This window comes from Wyeomyia smithii, chromosome 2 (assembly GCF_029784165.1).
Source record: "Wyeomyia smithii strain HCP4-BCI-WySm-NY-G18 chromosome 2, ASM2978416v1, whole genome shotgun sequence".
Lineage (NCBI taxonomy): Eukaryota > Metazoa > Arthropoda > Insecta > Diptera > Culicidae > Wyeomyia > Wyeomyia smithii.
In genome coordinates, this window is record NC_073695.1 from 210,839,118 (window position 1) to 210,856,874 (window position 17,757).

The following is a 17,757-nucleotide window of genomic DNA, read 5'->3' on the forward strand; positions in this document are numbered from 1 at the left end:
TTTGACAATTGGTTATAATTTTCCCTCGATTGCACCCTTTCACAAGGGAAGCTTTATTACAACAAGAGAAAAAAAACTTCTCAACAACTCTCCACTCCCGTTGGGGGATGACCAGCGAATGTCCCAAGGCGAATGTTCACGCTGTCAGTTCGAATTAGCACCAAAAATTACCTTTTGACGAGCAGCCCAACTAATTAAATAGAGATTTCTTTCGCTTCAAGCAAAACCAAAAGTCCAAGAGGGGAAACTTTTCCTGGGGCAGCGAGTAAAAGAAAAAAAAATCAAAACGCAAGATCTTCTGCTTTACGGTACAGCTCGTAAAAGGGTTGTAGTTACCAGACGCTCTGGGATTTGTCTTAACGCAAGTTTAAAAAGTCCGCACTGGTTAAACGCTCGTAAAAAAGTCGCGTTTTATGAATTTAATATTACTGCCACGGGGGGTGGAAGGCTGCCAGTACTTGCAAGCTTGATACTTGTGCAAACTATAGTTCGAAGATTCCGCATTGTTAGCTGAACGTGTACTGAGGCTGCTTCCGAAAGAAAGGACGCTCGTTTAAAAGCTAATAAAGTCGAATGGGAAAGTTTCTGCACGGGGCAGCCGAGATAAAAAGTGCAAAACGATTCATTTTTTCACTAACGACAATCTTGGGGACAGTTTTCTGGTAGAGCTGGTAAAATGAAAAAAACTTTACGAACTGACAAATGTCGTTTGACTAGTGAGAAAGTGAGGTTTAAAGTTCAAAGAGAGAGCTAAGAATCATTGTTCAATAGAGTTTCAGTTTTTTTCCTTCGAATCTCGTTTACAATTTCACGCCTGTGACTACTGTTAAATTTTTCAAAAATTCTGGTACTTACGAGTCACGCAACCACTCAAACTCTGTGTACTTTCTTTTATACGAACGAATTGAACCTAAAACAACTCTCGAAACATGTTTTGATAAACAAATCTCTATCAATTAATTGTATAACAAATCATACAAGCTATCATTTCCAGCACCACAAGAGTCATTACAAGGACTAATAAATCAGGAATCTAATTGCTTAAGCAAGCTTTAACACCCCGAAGCAGGTGATTAGTAGGCACACTCAGTCAACCCTTTTCTTGTGAAGTGTAGTAAATCAAGGCAATTTTTCACTAGAAACAACGAAAACAGTTCCAGCCTAAGCAGCTCGTGTTTCTCGCCCAATCACACACGCGAACGGCATCCGGTGGCTATATGAGAAGCTAATCATCTTCTTAATAATTATCTCGTATATATGCAAGAAAATGGCTTTTCGGGGTTAATAATTTAATGGGTTTCGGGCGCAAAGCTTTGCCTCTTCAAATCTGACATCATTAATATAAATTATCCTCTTGGTGCGAATTTTCCACCCAGTTCGGAGCCTTAAACCGTTACCTACCATCCGAGAGCTCTATCCGCACGGAAAACTGTGTACGATTTAATACCCCTTTCAGCGTACGTGTTTGCATACCTTTGGGCTATTTTCACAGCTCATTTGCACGCTGCGTCGAGATCCCGGATCAGGAAAACATTCGAAAACACTCATTACCTACATTTCCCCTCGCTCAGCCACTCATCAGCGTCATAGTGCCATGGTTTTGCGGGTACAGACAAGAGTCCCCAGTACTTTAATTACAATCACGTACTATTCATCCGCCGTAAGTCCTAGCCCACATCACACCAGGGAAGAAGGGTGTGTATCGTATTGAGTGAGAAAAATGAAGTCTCTTCCAATTCCACCGTCACCGTCACCGTGGAGAAAATTGCGAAGAAATTTCCCACCGGATTAGATCCGTCATATGGATAGGCCACGTAGACGTAGGATGTATGGTGGAAAGAAAATTGGTTGAGTAAAGCTCGACTGGAAGTAAAGAAGTGTGCTCCATTTCACCACAGAAACCGACCGCAGAAAATTAAAAGACCCTGGATGCTGCAACGGCTGCAGTGACTTGAAGCAATTTGCTACACGCGATGAGCGAAAACGGCAAAGGAGAATATAAAATAAAATAAAACCGAAATTGTATCAGACATTCCCGTCTGCCGTGTGGGGAAAGGGTTTGAGTTGTAATCAAACTCATCATTAGGGGGCGATCGGAAAATGCTGAAGCGGTTTGGTTTATGGCCTCATTCGAAGAAGGTTACTTCGACCCTCCTGGACGCCGCTGCGATGCGGCCACAAGAGGAAGAAAATTGATGAATATTCCTTCGCGGGCGATGATAATCAAGCAAATTGTCAGATTTGATTAGATGAATGAATGAATGAATTATTGTCGATAGCCAGTTAAACACAACACGGTTTCATTCGTAGCTTGAAAGTATTATAGGTTCAAATACGAATGAGGATTCCTCTAACAATTTCAAGAAATTCAATTTTGCTATGCTATTAGTGCGCAACCAAGCCCGTGCTGTGTTTTTAATAAAAATGCTACTTAATTTAAAAAAAGATACCTATAAATCATTCAATGTACTGCTGATGGCTTCGTCTCATCGTTCTGGCAGAGCTCGAGCACTGTTACGAAAAAAGTTTTCTTCTTTGAAGGTTATCCACGAATCTAGCCAGCAGTGCTCATCAGTTAGTTTAAATCACTTTGGCAGTTTGAGACCGAGCGTTGTCATGCAGTAGAATCATTTTTTCGTGCTTTTGCTCGTATTGTGATGTTTTTATTGGTTTTTGAATATTATATCCGCGATAGCATGTAACCGAGGTGATATCCGATGACAGCTCGATTGTATGGGATAGCAGGTAATATGGATGGTGATATGGCCTCGATAGCACGAATCGCCTGATATCAGTTGATATGCGGTGTAGTGTGAACGGGGTATTACTCAATATTTTCTGGCAACAACAATCAGAACTGGTTCAAACTGTGCTTGGAGGAGTGAGCTGAAAATTTAGTAGTCAAAGAAACAAGCAATGCTGTCCCTCACTGATGGTTCGTTCGGTTTTAACAGGTCATTTGATAATAAATTTTTCATAAACGGTCAACATTAGCACATCGATGCATAAGAAATACCAAACTATGTTTTAAAAACGACAAGGGTTCGGACTATTTAGAAAAAAGATGGCAATGTTCCCCGTGGTTCTATGGTTAGCGATGTCGGTCGGCTAGCTCTCCCACACGGTTGTGATGTCGGGTTCGATTCCCGATCAGGTCGAGGATCTTTTCGAGCTGGAAATATTCTCGACTCAGCACTGGGGCACGATGTATCGTTGCACTTATCCTACACATGCAAAGTGCCAAAAACAATCTCGATAACGAATTCTCTCAACTGATAATCTAGTTGATCGAGACCGCATTAGCTTTCCAGGCTAGCGTGCGATATTGTTTATTGTTGTAGGGCAATCCTCCCTAATGCGAGGAGTCAATTTGACGCAGACTGTTTGCTGTAATGAATCCAAGCAAGCTGTTCCTGCGTTTGATATGGATTCTTATTGAGAGACACCTCCAAATTAGCGTTTTCGTAGGGTTTTAACCTTCATTCTCGTGGGCAGACTTCCCGTGCACGCGCTTTTTTTCAAGCGACGAGAGAAATCTTTCTCTCGCTCGTAGAATTTCCATGCATGTGCGACGAGACGAAACACGTCACATGCAATTTGCAGGTTGCTCTTTCGCTTCTCTTTCGGTTCGGATTGCGATGCGCAAGGCGATGTTTCATCGCACTACGAACTGAGCGAGACGCCCGTACTGTACATACTTGATACAGCTCGTGCGCTACAGCTCGTGAGACTTTCTCGTGTACACAGACTTCCTGTACACGCGCTGAAACGACGAGAGGTTTCTTTTCTTTTTTCCTTCGGTAAGAGACTGCGGCGCACCACACGTTGTCTTATTATTGATAATTCTAACGGTGTTTTGATGCATGCTGCTATAACACCGTAAATGAAAAAAACATAAAATGCCCTGCCTGTTTCCTTCTGCGCAAAATCAATTTCCTTCTCGCACCATTAGCACAAAGCAACATGCGAGGCAAGCTCGCGAGACGAGCTCACGAGAATTTGCACGCAAGCTGTCTCAAGTACGCGACGCCCATGCACCGCACTCGTTAAGTTGAGAGACGAGATATCTTCGTGTACGTCGCAATAAAAATTCCCATGCGACGAGACATGGCTCGTACGAATGGTAAGTTTTCTCGCTCGCACGCTGCACACAGCACGAAGCGACTGAATGAGAAACGAGACTTGTAGCGCAAAGCACACTGTCTCTTCTTTGTGCGAGCGAGATTTCAGGAAGTCTGCTCGTGGGCATTCATCAACACCAACATTACCGTCTTGAAAACGACGGAACCAATCACGACACGTTGTTTCACTTAGAGCAGCATTTCCGTAAACTTTTTCTAACTCTCGATGCGCTGCAGCTGTTGTTTTCCTCTAATGAAATGAGAACTTAGTTGCGCACCTAAGATATTTTGAATGTCGAATCCTCAAACTTATACTAACATGAACCAGTTTCGTGCAGTGTTATGAACTTAACTGAATTCAAATTAATTTATTATTATTAGGTAATGGTTTAAAAGTGTTTTCAGTGTGAATATTTTCCATATTTTTGCTATTAGTGTTTCTTTTAGTTTGATACCACTAAATTTATTGCTTTTTTATCATTTTCAATGTCATTTTTTTGATTAATCTTAAGGGCTCTGAAAAACATTAAAAATTTCACTTGTCCTTACATTTTAGATAGCTTGATAACCTTCCGCTTGCTCAGTTGGTGTTGGGTGAGGAAAGTGTCATGCAACGTTTGGAAATGAGCCCACAGCTAATCTTTATTCACCACTTTCTAGTGACACCGAAAACATCGGGAAACAAACCAACCAACAGGGGTGAACCACCAGGCCAATATGCTGCAACACGACTCCGACAAACCGACAGACTTTTGTAAAACACCTCAGCGACAATTAAATTTAAAAACGTCGAAACGAAATAAAAAAACCAGGTGTGAAACCAAGGGAAATCTCGCGCTTCAGAACAACCGATTGATAGCTTACATGAGCTTACATTACTAATTTATTTCCCTAGTCCCAACATGTTGTTTCTTAATCTAAGTTACTTGGTTTACTGCTCCTCTCCGGGTCCGTAGAACTAACAACGAGTCGGCGTCCCGACCATCGTGGCAGTTGACGAATTTCCGTTCACCGGCAGTGCTCGATCGTTGAGCCGGGCCAATAGCGATCGGCCAGCCCCTTCCAAGGTATGCTTCACCTTTTTTCTTGTTTTAATAGATATACGTATAGTTTTCTGTCGATCTTGTCTTTTGATCTTTTTAAACCGTTTAGCACTATAATAACAAGTTTTACATCGGTTAATTCTTTTTAACAAATTAACATTTTTGACATATTTAGTATTTTAATCACTTGACTATAACAATTTTAAAACATTTTAATTACCTAATAGTACAATTTTCTAATTTATCACTGCGAAAACTCCCCGTATTTCACACATAGCGTAAACCTCAAGTACGGTAGAAAAAGTTATGCGTTGGTCTCATTGTTTCGCTACTCTTATCACACAAAGGTCTCTGAAGTATCGGAATGTGCGTTTGCTCTCCTGAGAGTCTTATACTATCTCTCATAACAAGCATTACTATCGATCGCGAATCATGCGGACTTTAATGTACACGTTCTAATGCCGAATTTAAAATTATGTCGGGTTTTGTTCACGCAGGACATATCCTTCGCGCATCGAACTTTTTAACAGTTCTCAAGTATCGATACCGGATTATCACACTTACTACGGTATCAATACTAGAATACTCCATACTTTTGTATCGAGTATCGATATAAGTTTCACCATTGCTCAACGAACAATAACCTTTGTGTAAAACTGCGAAGTACAAATAGAGCGTGCTAGTCAAGTTACAAAAAGTTACTTGGCAGTTAATATTGTAGATTGTTCCGAATCATCTGAAAGTGCATCATCAACAATAATTGTAGCTTCCGACGTTGAACCACTAGACTCAGACTAGAAACTACTTTCGGAAAGAATTCTGACGCATCAGCACAATTGACCAGCTACCATGTTCATCGGTCCAGCCGGCAACGCAACGGTGCGTGTACCTCATTCAGAACTATATAAGGGGCCATCCACATACCATGTGGACAGATTTTAAACGATTTTGAGAACACAGAATACCTTAGTAAGGCAGCATACTGAAATAAACTTACTACGGACAATCCAGAAAATGATATGAATCGGAACAATCGATATAAACCTAGGCATACGGAAAAGGACAACGATTGGTAACTTGGCACTTGTAACTTTTATTAACTATAGAGCTTTGCTCGAACCGGCAAGCGCGGACATCTTGGCCAGAGAGCTGCGGAAGGAAAAAAGTGGAGGTAGCAGCCATACAAGAGGTGGGTTGGCTTGAAACCGGAGAACTTCAATTCTGGGCGGTTGATCCGACCGCGGGCACTTCATTCAAGTACCACATCTACTACAGTGCGGGGACAGAGCGGAACGGGGAGTCGTTTTCGTGCTACTCGGAAACCAAAAAAGCGTGTTATCAGGTAAACGCCTATTAATGACTGTCTATGCATATTGAGGATCAAGGGCAGATTCTTCAAATACAGCCTTATCAACGTGTACCCACCGACAAACGATAAAATCGATGACGTAAAGGAGGAGTTCTATGAGTTTCTTGAGAAAACGTAAGGAGAGTGCCCACAACACGACATAAAGATCGTCCTCGTAGATATGAACGCACAAGTCGGACGAGAGGCATTCTTTCGTCCCGTTATTAGTAGGGATAGCCTTTACTCTACCACCAACGATGACGACTAACCAGTGAACTTCGCCGCGGCCAGGGGAATGGCTGTCGGTAGTACCCACTTTGTACGTCTGAACATTCAGAAGGGCCAGCCCAATGGAGATACCTGCTCCCAGATCGACCACACGCCGATCGACGGCCGTCACTTTTCAGACATCATAGGTCCTTTCGAGGGCCAAACATGAAATCAAAAAGTTATCTCGTGGTAGGCAAGATTCACACCCGGCTATCCAACGTTTTAAAATTGAGATCGGCAAGAAAGATACGGCTGTGGAGTTGCTGCAGAGTATACCAGAGTTGTTTTATTTTCGTAGGTACCAAAAAAACAGCCCTTCCCGTTTTACAAGCTTGGCCTAACTTTTACGCTGTACCTATTGTAACCGCTCGCGTAGCTAAAGTGTTGGCGAGAGTCAAAACTTCAATGTGAAACGCTTCATAATGCAACCAGGACTATAAACACATTACTCCTGGCAACACTGTCATTAGTCCGACTACGGTTGTAGCACAGACATGCACCATACCACGCGTCCCGGTGGTAGCAGGTTACCAAACTAAACCTCTCTCAAACTCCTTCCGATTCAAGGATCTGGCTCAGCCAATCAGAAAGGGACATATGTCGCTACGCGACGAGTGACAATCTTAGCAAGGCCCACTGCAGTCTAATCCAGATAGTAGATACCATTTCCGATTAGACTAGCAGGCGAGATAGTTGGTAAAGATCAAATAGTGCTAAGTGAAGCATATTATATAAAGCTACTATCCGTAGAAGAAATATCAAAGTAAAACAAGTGAATTATTACAAAGGTAATTCAAATAATTGTTAGTGGCCTTTAGTGAGTTAAGTTAATTATAATCATTTTGTGCAGTATACTAGCTGAAAAGCCCACCGCGTAAAAGAAGAAAGTGCGACCCAACCGCCGCACAGGTAACTACATACGACGAGAATACCAGCACCATTCGTTACTCAGTGCTATTTCGATCCGAAGGCCAAACACCTTCGAACGAAGGTTTTTGTTTTGTATACTATGGACAGGATCCACATGGTCGGCAACAACGCACCGAGTGTCTAACCACGTGTCCGACGATAGCTCAAGCCCAAGCATCGTGATCGATCCGCTCTCTTAGTACGGGCCCCGCCAAGGTGCTGAGCAAGTGAAGTCCGCAGCTTACACGTGTTTCTTAAAGGGAGTATTCCGTTGGACCACCGAACGACCTGATCACCCAGTAGCACTACTTCGCCAGCATCGTCGCGCTAGTCCAGCCGCGACAAGTCCACCGAACTCGAAGGAACGGAGAGTGTGATCCAACTATCTTCTTAGGCTTGTCCACGCTAGTCTCCACTGCCATCACCTCGGACAGGCAGTGCTGTTGGTGCTCGTAAGCCGCTTCCACCAACAGAAAATCATCATATCTGACTGCAATCATCGCAGGTTCAAAGCCTTGAACGTCCGGCCTTAGCCGCCCTGCTTGCCGTTTCCTCGTCAACGGCGTCCATCAGTCATCGAGAAGCAGCATTAACAGTAATTCACTCCGGTGGAAAAATGAGGTCAGACCGTTTTAGTTTACACATTTAAAATTTAAACACCCTTTGTATACGCACACTGAACTAACCCGCTAACTAAACCACACGTATAGTTTGGAAAAATTATAATAAGTTACCATGAATATTGACTCGTGCCTTCTAATGAAACCCACCATATCGTAAAGTAGGTTCCGTCAGTGATTTGAATTCCGAAGACTTTTGAGTTTGGTCCCCGCGATCGATAGACCCGCCCTGGGAATAATAGAGTTGGTTGGGCAACTGAAACATGCATTTCTGCATCCCGTTGTAAAACGGGTTGGCGCATAAGCAGTTTTGTTATCTTTTTACTAGGGTATTGGTCCCGTCTGTCTGCGTTAGAAGAGTAGCCGAGTGGGGTTGCATTCCGGCTCCATTGACCGTTGGGATTCTCTCCACCTCCGCTACCGATTCCGGTGTACATGATATCTGACTGACCAGGCGTTCCAAGGACGTCGGTCCCGTATCGTTCCGTTAAGTTTTGTTAGTCGAGTCGAGCCGGGTCATCAATTTATCTGTTACACTATGGCAATTTCAACAATAAAATTCAAAATACTCGGAAAGTTGAGCGCGAGAAGTGATAGACATGACCACGGGAACCACGCGATGAGTGTCTAGAGGTGACGGAAGAGAAGAACCGGGCCTCTACGTCAACACGTTAGTAGCAGCAAATCGTATGACGCGTCAGATTCGGGAGAAATGCCAGGAGCCAAGAGCTGCCGAAAATAAGCTACACCGTCGTAAGAAACGTGAGCACTATGATCACGACCTCACGGAGGCGGTGAATGGCTACGACACGAAGAGCTCCTAAAGAACGTTTAACGGAATCAAAAATCGGACCGTGCCATGTGTAATAACAGGGAGGGAAACCTGATTATCGATGAATCCCATGTGGCCAGGCGATTGAAGCAACGCTTTGAAGTGGTGTTGAACGGTGAGAAAGGTAAGAGAGTCGTCGAGGGGAACAGGATCGAAATTGTGGATGACGGACAAGATGTGGAACCACCATCATTGGACCAGGTGAATAATGCTTGCAAAAAGTTGAAGAACCACAAAGCCGCTGGGAAAGACGGCTTATCGGCTCAGCTTTCTAAAATCAGGAGTGAGCATAGCAGATTATGCTAAGAGTATTGTCTGAGAAACAACTACCTAAGGACTGGTTGGAAGGCCGCATATGCCTCATCTACAAGAAGGGACATAGACTTGACCGTAGTAATTATCGAGGTATAGCTTCCTCAATTCTGCTTATAAAATTCTCTTCCGTATCCAGCGACTGAGGCCGTTGTAGGAAACCTCTGTTGGAGAATACCAATGCGGTCTTCAAGCGAGACGATCTTGAACGGACCATATGTTCGCCTTAAAATAGATCCTCGACTAGTTTCGAAAACACAATATACAGACACATTATCTGTTTATAGACTTTTGAACGGCGTTCGATGTAGTGAAACGCAACGAGTTGTGGAAAATTACGTTTGAACATGGGTTTCCAACAAAACTGATTAAACTGCTACGCGCGACTCTTGACGGTTTCGCATCATGCGTCAGGACAGCGGGTGAATTTTCTGACGCGTTTATGACGTTAGATGGTCTGTGCCAAAGTGACGGACTTTCGAACTTTCTGTTCAACGTATGTTTAGAAGGTGCAATACGAAGGGCAGGTGTGCAGATGAGCGGCACCATCACCACGAAATCCCACATGCTTCTAGGCATCACGGACGACATTGATATAATTGGTGTTAACCGTAGAGCTGTTGAGAAGGTCTTTTACGGCTCTCAAAAAGAAAGCTGCGAGAATTGAACTCACCATTAACACTGCCAAAACGAAGTACATGTTGGCTGGCAGAGAGCGTGGTAGTTCTGCGGGTGTTGGTGCTGCGGTGGAGATGGATGGGGATACTTTCGAAGTGGTCGACGAATTTGTTTATCTTGGTACTCTCGTGACATGTGACAACGAGGTCAGCCACGAGGTGAAGAGACGGATTGCGGCAGCGAATTAGGGCCTATTACGGATTGCGTAGCCAGCAAAGGTCCCGTAGCCTAGAGATACGAAATTTGCGCTCTACAGGACTCAGATCCTCACGGTGGCACTCTATGGACATGAACCGTGGACGTGGAAGCAGGCCCATCGACGAACGCTTAGGGTCTTCGAGCGTAGAGTACTGCGATCAATACTCGGAGGCATGAATCACGAGCTGTACGAAGTGTACGAACACGCTGATATGGTAAAGCTAATGAAACACGGCAGGTTACAGTGGGCTAGACACGTAGCGCGGATGGCGAATGAGCGACCGAAAAAGCTAAAATCTAGCAGAAAACCGGGGAAAGGCCGACGCCTTCGAGACAGACCTCGTAAGCGCTGGATGTGTGCTGTTAACGAGAATGCCCTAGCAGCGAGTGTGAAGGGATACTGGAGAGGAGCAGTTCTAGGCCAAGGTTTGGTGGGGGTGGGGGTGCTAGTGCATACTGAATTTGGCAAAGGATCTAAACTAAAAACCACAAAAATTAATAGTAAACCCCTACAGTAATTTCATTCGCATTGTTCTGTTATAATCAAACACTTTCCAACAAGTATAAAAAACTCTACGGTTGTTTTGTTCACTAAAATAACGCTCTCAAAAAAACTGGCAACTTTTGTTCCTAGCCTCCCGATCGGATTTTGAACCGGAAGCGGAACGGCGCTAATCGCAAACCGGACCGGAACGTATTCATTACGACCCAACTTTTCGTTCCGATGCCGAACACAAGTTAGAGGTATGAATTTCCAAAGGTAAAACTCTACTAAAAAGTTTATTTAGGGGAACTGTTTAATAGTTCATCTCAGCCCATATATTCATCTCATACAACACAATGAGAACACAATTGAAAACTAGAAAAAACATATATTTTCTAACTAAACCAATCTATTAATCCATGGAATGGATTTTCCTTAGTGCACTTCAGATTTTTCTTAAAGTAGAACCCCCAAAAACTCACTTGAAAACTTTAAATTCGATATTAAAGTCAGACATCTGCACTCGGAAACTCATTTACTTCAATGCTCTATTGCTTAATTTCAATCACCTACCTCAGAAAACAAAATCCGCGCATTGCTCTATACGGCTACAACGGAACTCGTTCAGCAGCCAACCAAAGTATTTTTACATAATTAGCGGACCACTTTGTATTTAAGCACTAAACAAAATCACCGCACCTTAAATTTCCAAAAACAATCGTTAGTAAGCAGAAATATATCAGATGAATTTTTACAAATCGTAAATTTCAACTGTATGAAGTTCCATCTGTTTTCACTTCGTTGAAGATAATCTAAAATTGCCAATTCAGTTTCTGTTAGTACGAAAATTATAAACTGAAAATGTTGAATTATTCCGACATAACTGACATAAATCGATAGCACTGCAGTGGTTACCTAGGTATTTTTGCACGTGAACAACTATAGCGACGGTCTGAGGCTACGCTCATTCATGAAAGTGTGATTCATTCATGATTAACAGTGTGATGAATATTGGGGCGTCGTGAGATGAATAACTGTGCAGTGATTTATGTTTTGAGATGAATATGGAAGCGTTGTGAAAAATGGTTTGTTTTACAAAATTCAGGATAAATCTAGCTAAGTTAACGAAATTTCCAATGCTGAACGATTTCATAAGAGCATGTAAGCGTATTTCGTTTATTTGTTCAATGATTTCGTGAAAATTTGGTGTTTAACCCGTGCATTATTCGTAAATATCGGCCTAATGAGAAGAATAATGGAGCGGTTCCCCTATTTTTGTTGTTGCTAAAAAAAATCAATAGAAATTAAAATTCAAGCAACCTGTACGTCGAATATTTTTTTTATGCACAAACATAAATTGAAACAAAACAACGCACGGTGGTACCACTAGAACGTTAATTAAGACGAAAATGGGGTTTTCGATATTTTGTGATTTGAAAGCCATATTTTATTTTAAATGAATCTATCTATACGTTCAAATGAACCTATCTACAACTTTACCGAAGAATATTTGCAGTAAGTTTACCAAAAAACTGTAACTGTAAAAATCATGCGTAACTTTTCAAAAGGACCTAAGTAACAATGAGCGATTATATTCTCTTTCACTATGCCATAAATCGTAAGGTTATAATATTACCTAGCTTACTATGCAAAGAGTGAAAAATATGAAAATATTTTAGTTATTAAGTAAAGAGAAAGTGAACAAAGAGTTATTAGATGTTATTTGAACCTTTTTGAAAAGTTACGCGACAAACCTTACTTTTTTGACATATTTGTGCAGATTCAAACTAACCCGTGAGTGATGTCGTTAAAGTTTAGCTACCAAAAGTTGCGCCTGTCAAAGACCTAAAAGTCCTCTTAATACAACTTTACTGATGTCTCCTACAAAGATCCTTCAAATCAAGTGATCTACAGTTTCACCGAGAATGATAAAACATTTTTTACTCTAAAATCGCAAAATTGTACCGAAAACTCCATTTTCGCATAAATTGTCGTTCTGTACCACAGCGCAACGGTCTCTAAACAGATCGAACTAAAGATTTTCTATAAAGACATTTGTTGGTAATTATTTCATTTTCGCGAAAATAAAAAAGAAGTTTAAACTCAGTACTTTCATTACAATCAGTATTTAGTAACTGACAAGTTGAATTGCGTTACGTACAATCCGCAACCGATTGACTTAACGTTTGCATTAAAAAATGGACAAAAATTGACGATTTTCAATGGATTTACCTTCACACATACTGACGAAACTACACAGGCAGCATAAATCATAGTAACGCATGACTCAGCAGAAAAAAATTGACAGCTCTTTCTAGTGAACCTATAGATATGAGAAATGACAAGACACTCACCGTTAAGGCAACTGTCAACATCAAAACGGATAACGGCAATGCAAAATTATACAGATCGCCCGTTTTGATGTTGACAGTTGCCTTAACGGTGAGTGTCTCGGCGTCTCTCTGGTGTATAGGCTGACTAGCTCTATCAGTCGAACTCTAACCGTGATGGCGTAAACAGAGAAGCTACTCCGTTCAGAAGTGTGCGCGTAAAAATGAACAGTACCCCGCCGCGTCGAAAACGGACATCGTGTGGCACTTTGTGTACGCTGGATACGTCCGTTTCGGCATCTACAATAACTTGGCCCTATTGGACAACAATCAGCGCATCGAAAGAATGCCCGGTTCCGGACGGCCAACGACCCTGAGTGATAAGAAGCTCCAGAGGATGCTGAAGAGGAAGATCGAAAGAAAAGTGGCTACATCGTCGCGTGTGCTTGGCCGGGAGGTCGGTGCAACTGACCAAACAGTGAAAAACTAACTGCCGAACATGGATATACATGTCAGGAAGCGGCAGTCACGTCCACTAATCTCAGAGCTGCAGGCAATGATGCAGCGGCAGCGGCTGAATAAGATAGTCAAGTCGATTCCTGCGAATCGCGACATGGCGGTGGTAATGGACGACGAGACCTATCTCACCCTGAATGGCAACGAGTGGCAGGGGATGGCTCCAAACGGCCGAAACACAAACGGCCGAATCTCAAACGGCCGAATTATATCTATACTAACGAAAGGTCGAAATTTCGATCGGCCGAATCACGAAAGGCCGAATTTTCTTTTAATTTGTCATTTTTTTGTTACAGCTATTTCACAATGCATATTTTTTGAGCAACATCAAAAAATGAATAAAAACTTGAAAGCTTGCATCAAATGTGTAAAATAACTAGTTTTTTCGTTGAACATTCTGTTTGCCAAAGATATCAATGCGGCTCTGCCGCATAATCGAGGGCAAGGAACCAAGGCGGCCCTAAGCCGCCGCCGTATCCGATGGCCGAGTCGGCCGCCGACCCGCCATCGAAAGCGGCGGCCTCTCGCATGCAAACAACTGATCTATTGGATTGCCCGGATTACTGAAGCATAGGGGCAATCCCCTAGTTTACGTCCGAACGAGCGGTAGCGAGTAAGCACAGCATGCGCCCCGAACAATCGAGTTGGCCGAAGGCCACGAGTGTGTTACATTAAATTTTTAACAAAATCAATTATTTTTTTTCATTCTATGAATTAATTAGGGAACAGAAACAACGAGCCAGGAAACAAAATAAATATTTTCGGAACCATCTTTTTTGTATAAATTCTCATAATTTTTCGTAGAACGTAGAATAATGCAACTCTGAAATCCCAGTGAAAAAAGTATTCAATTGGATATTAAACCGAACCGTAGAAGTCCCGAATTAACCCTTCATGCTAGAAAAATCAGTTTCGCTTCTCTAGAGGGTCGCTTAAAAAAGAATCGCCTCTCGGTTAAAATTTTTCCCCGAATATTTTTCAGTTTCCCCTGATATTCCCTGATTTCTCAGATCGAAAAATGAATTCCCTGACATTCCCTGATTTCATAGGTTTTTCCAGGTTTTTGACACCCGTTTGTCAAACGTTCCTGAACAACCAATCGACTCCATTTATATCCCAAATACGGTACCCAGCGATTCTACCTCAGTGACACCCAATCGAAGATTTCTACGGAATTTTGAATATATAAAAACAACTGGAGGGCAGGGAACTGCAAACAGTCAACTGGTAGCATCAAGAGATGCATCCGAAAATTCGACGAGAATACCGTACAACGCTCTTGTCTAGCATCCTAACAAGGCCTCGTCGAACAGCCAATTCTAGGCCTTTTTCAAATGTTCATTTTTTTGTATCGATGAATGTATCGTCAAGTGCAATAAATCAGTTTTTGTTTTGGTACATTCAAATTTATTGACAGCTTAAGAGAACAATTTTAAATTTTTAGCTGTGACCCGTTAATGTAAGTATGTACCTTCCATGGAAAATTTATTAAACTCAATTCCAATTGTTTTATCATCATCCGAAAAAAGTTCATTTTTAACGCTTGAGCCATAACAAGCCTCCATATTTTTTTTAATTCTTCAGACCAACCCACATTCCAGGAAGGTTCCATTAACATACACATCGTTCAAACGAGGATCATACAACACACGCATAAGAAAACAGTGCATATAATTAGTGAACGTCACATGGAGAACTTATCTAGCTGATGGTTGATAGAACCCCTTTGGGGTCGATTCCCAACGCAATCAGGTCATAAAAGTAGAAGCCGTAGTGCAACGCCGACCGCAAAGTGGACGTTTATTGTGTCGAAAAATTTACGATTAGAGCTTAGTCGTTACAATGGCCCATCCGGAGTCGGTTCAAAATGGCATTAATCACGCTGTATTGGCTGACCATTCGACGAAACCGGAAACAGGAATCTCATCGAAACCACGAAAAAGTCTGATTAACCGGTTTGGTTATGATAAGCACATCCACCACATTCACTCACTGGAGGATTCGTTCGTGGATTTTTGCGGATGTAGTTCGATTCACGGTGTTCGGTACATTGGTTGTCGTAGCAATTCCTATGCAGAGAAGTAAGTTCGGAAGCAACTTGTGTACTCTGACTGAGTTTCTATTCATCGTAGGCTCATTTGGACGGTCATCTTTATAATTACGTTGTATTTTGCCGGAACAAACATCATCGAGGCGTATATAAAATGGGAGAAGAATCCCGCCAAAATAGTGTCCTCGGATGGAATTACGTACAGTTGGGAGATTCCATTTCCCGCCGTCACGATCTGTCCTCAAACAAAGTCAAAGCGAACGTTGTTCAAAATCGGTGAAGCTTATCGGGAGACCAAAGGACAGCTCGATAAATTTGACGACAATCTGAAAGGATTATTACAGCTATGTGACGCTCCTTGCTTGTATAATGTGAACTATTCTAGCACAGCGAATCCACGAATTGTCCGCATGATGCACGAGGTCGCCCCAACGTTGACCGACATATGCGAAAGCATTACCTGGGACTTGGATAAGCTGAACTGCACAGAAATGTTTCAGAAGGTTCTAACCGAAGATGGCGTATGCTATAGTTTCAATCCGATTTCCGCGAAGGAAATGTTCCGCGATGATCGACTTCATCGGCGTTACAGCCACAGTGAAGCGACGGTTCCCATTCAGAACTGGATTCCGGAGGTAGGATATGGATCGGTCGACGCCGAAATGGAATATCCCAGACGGTCCTTCTTGGACGATAAGAAAATTGATCTAGTGATCAATTTACGTCTAGATCAAAACGATTACGATTACAGTTGCCGCACGGAGCAGGGCTTTATGGTGTACGTACACTCGCCGGAGGATTTTCCGCAGGCCAACTATCGAGCGATCTACGCTCCGATGGGAAAAAGTACCTATGTGACAGTGAAGGCGAAGATAACTGAACTTTCTCCCAGACTGCAAGAGTTTCCACCGGAAGGGTGAAACTAGAATGTTCATGCAAAAAATTAACTGGAAGACTAATCATCTTTTTTTTAGGAGAAAATGTTTCATGGCTGGCGAGAAGCAATTGGAATTCTTCCGGGTATACACACAGAAAAACTGCGAGCTAGAATGCCGAGCACGGGAACAGCTATTCACGGAAGGATGCGTAAACTTTGCGCTGCCCCATGACGAGGAGGACAAAATCTGCAATGTGCGCAAGGTTCACTGCACAGCAGATGGTAGTAGAGGTCGCGAAAAAAAGATTCGACCCCAGAGGAGCTCGAGCAAAAAAAGTTGCCACTGTTTACAAACCTGCACTTATCTGAAGTATGAGTCGGAAATGCTACAAACCGATCTGGACTACTGGAGCATCCGAAACGAACAACGGAATTCTTCGAAGTAAGTAAACTGTATTCTGTTGGTTCCACAGTTTCCTTGCTAATAATTGACAATTTTGCTCCAGCATCTCATACACTCAAATTAGCGTTCACTACAACAAGGAAAAGTTTCCGACCTTCGAAAGGACAGACTCCTACACGCTGACCGAGCTGCTGGGAACCTTCGGTGGTTTGCTGGGACTTTTCATGGGAGTGTCACTGCTTAGCTTCGTGGAAATCGTGTACTTCTGCACTCTGCGGCCATTCTGTGTTTGGAGACGAAAAAATCGCAAGTTAAAATTACAGCAAGCGAAACTTGCTTCGGAAGAGCCTGCTCCTCCTGAGGAGAAATGATTTTTTTCTCTACATTTCTTCTCAATTGTTCGTAACAATAGTGTCCATCAATAAGGCAAAACATTCTCTCTCACCGTGTGAAAAATATCAAATATTCAAAAGGCGGAGATTTTCTCTGTCAGTATGTATACATAACAGAGCTGCTTGTTGCAACTTGCGGGAACATGCGCACAGCCGTCGGAAAAGCTTTCACCTAGTTTTTATTATTGTCATTCTCTCACAGTGGCAGCCCGCCGCCGCCGCCTTCAACCACTGTTTTTAGTACAAACATTAGAGGCAATGTTTTCCCCCCTTCGGGAGGCGTATCCACAACCCATGTGTTATTTTGTTCTAGAAAAATTCTAATAAAATTTCTATTTCATAGCGCAAAACATATTTAGATGACAACATATTCC

The 17,757-nt window shown here is 42.5% G+C and overlaps 1 protein-coding gene across 1 annotated transcript; it reads left to right on the top strand.

Moving 5' to 3' along the window:
* Positions 1-5,107: 5,107 nt before the first annotated feature.
* LOC129725403 (pickpocket protein 28-like) lies at positions 5,108-17,549 on the top strand. Its single transcript, XM_055681216.1, has 5 exons — positions 5,108-5,188; positions 15,246-15,742; positions 15,794-16,627; positions 16,686-17,030; positions 17,095-17,549. Exons 2-5 carry the CDS (start codon positions 15,504-15,506, stop codon positions 17,360-17,362), a joined length of 1,686 nt encoding a protein of 561 aa, XP_055537191.1. The 5' UTR covers positions 5,108-5,188; positions 15,246-15,503; the 3' UTR covers positions 17,363-17,549.
* The last annotated feature ends 208 nt before the right edge of the window (positions 17,550-17,757 follow it).

What these genes read in the sequence shown, in the direction of transcription:
- LOC129725403 (XM_055681216.1), top strand. Translation starts at nt 15,504, where the DNA reads ATGGCCCATCCGGAGTCGGTTCAAAATGGCATTAATCACGCTGTATTG. An exon ending in AGCAATTCCTATGCAGAGAA is followed by an intron (nt 15,743 to 15,793) that starts GTAAGTTCGGAA and finishes TATTCATCGTAG; the next exon opens with GCTCATTTGGACGGTCATCT. An exon ending in CAAGAGTTTCCACCGGAAGG is followed by an intron (nt 16,628 to 16,685) that starts GTGAAACTAGAA and finishes TCTTTTTTTTAG; the next exon opens with GAGAAAATGTTTCATGGCTG.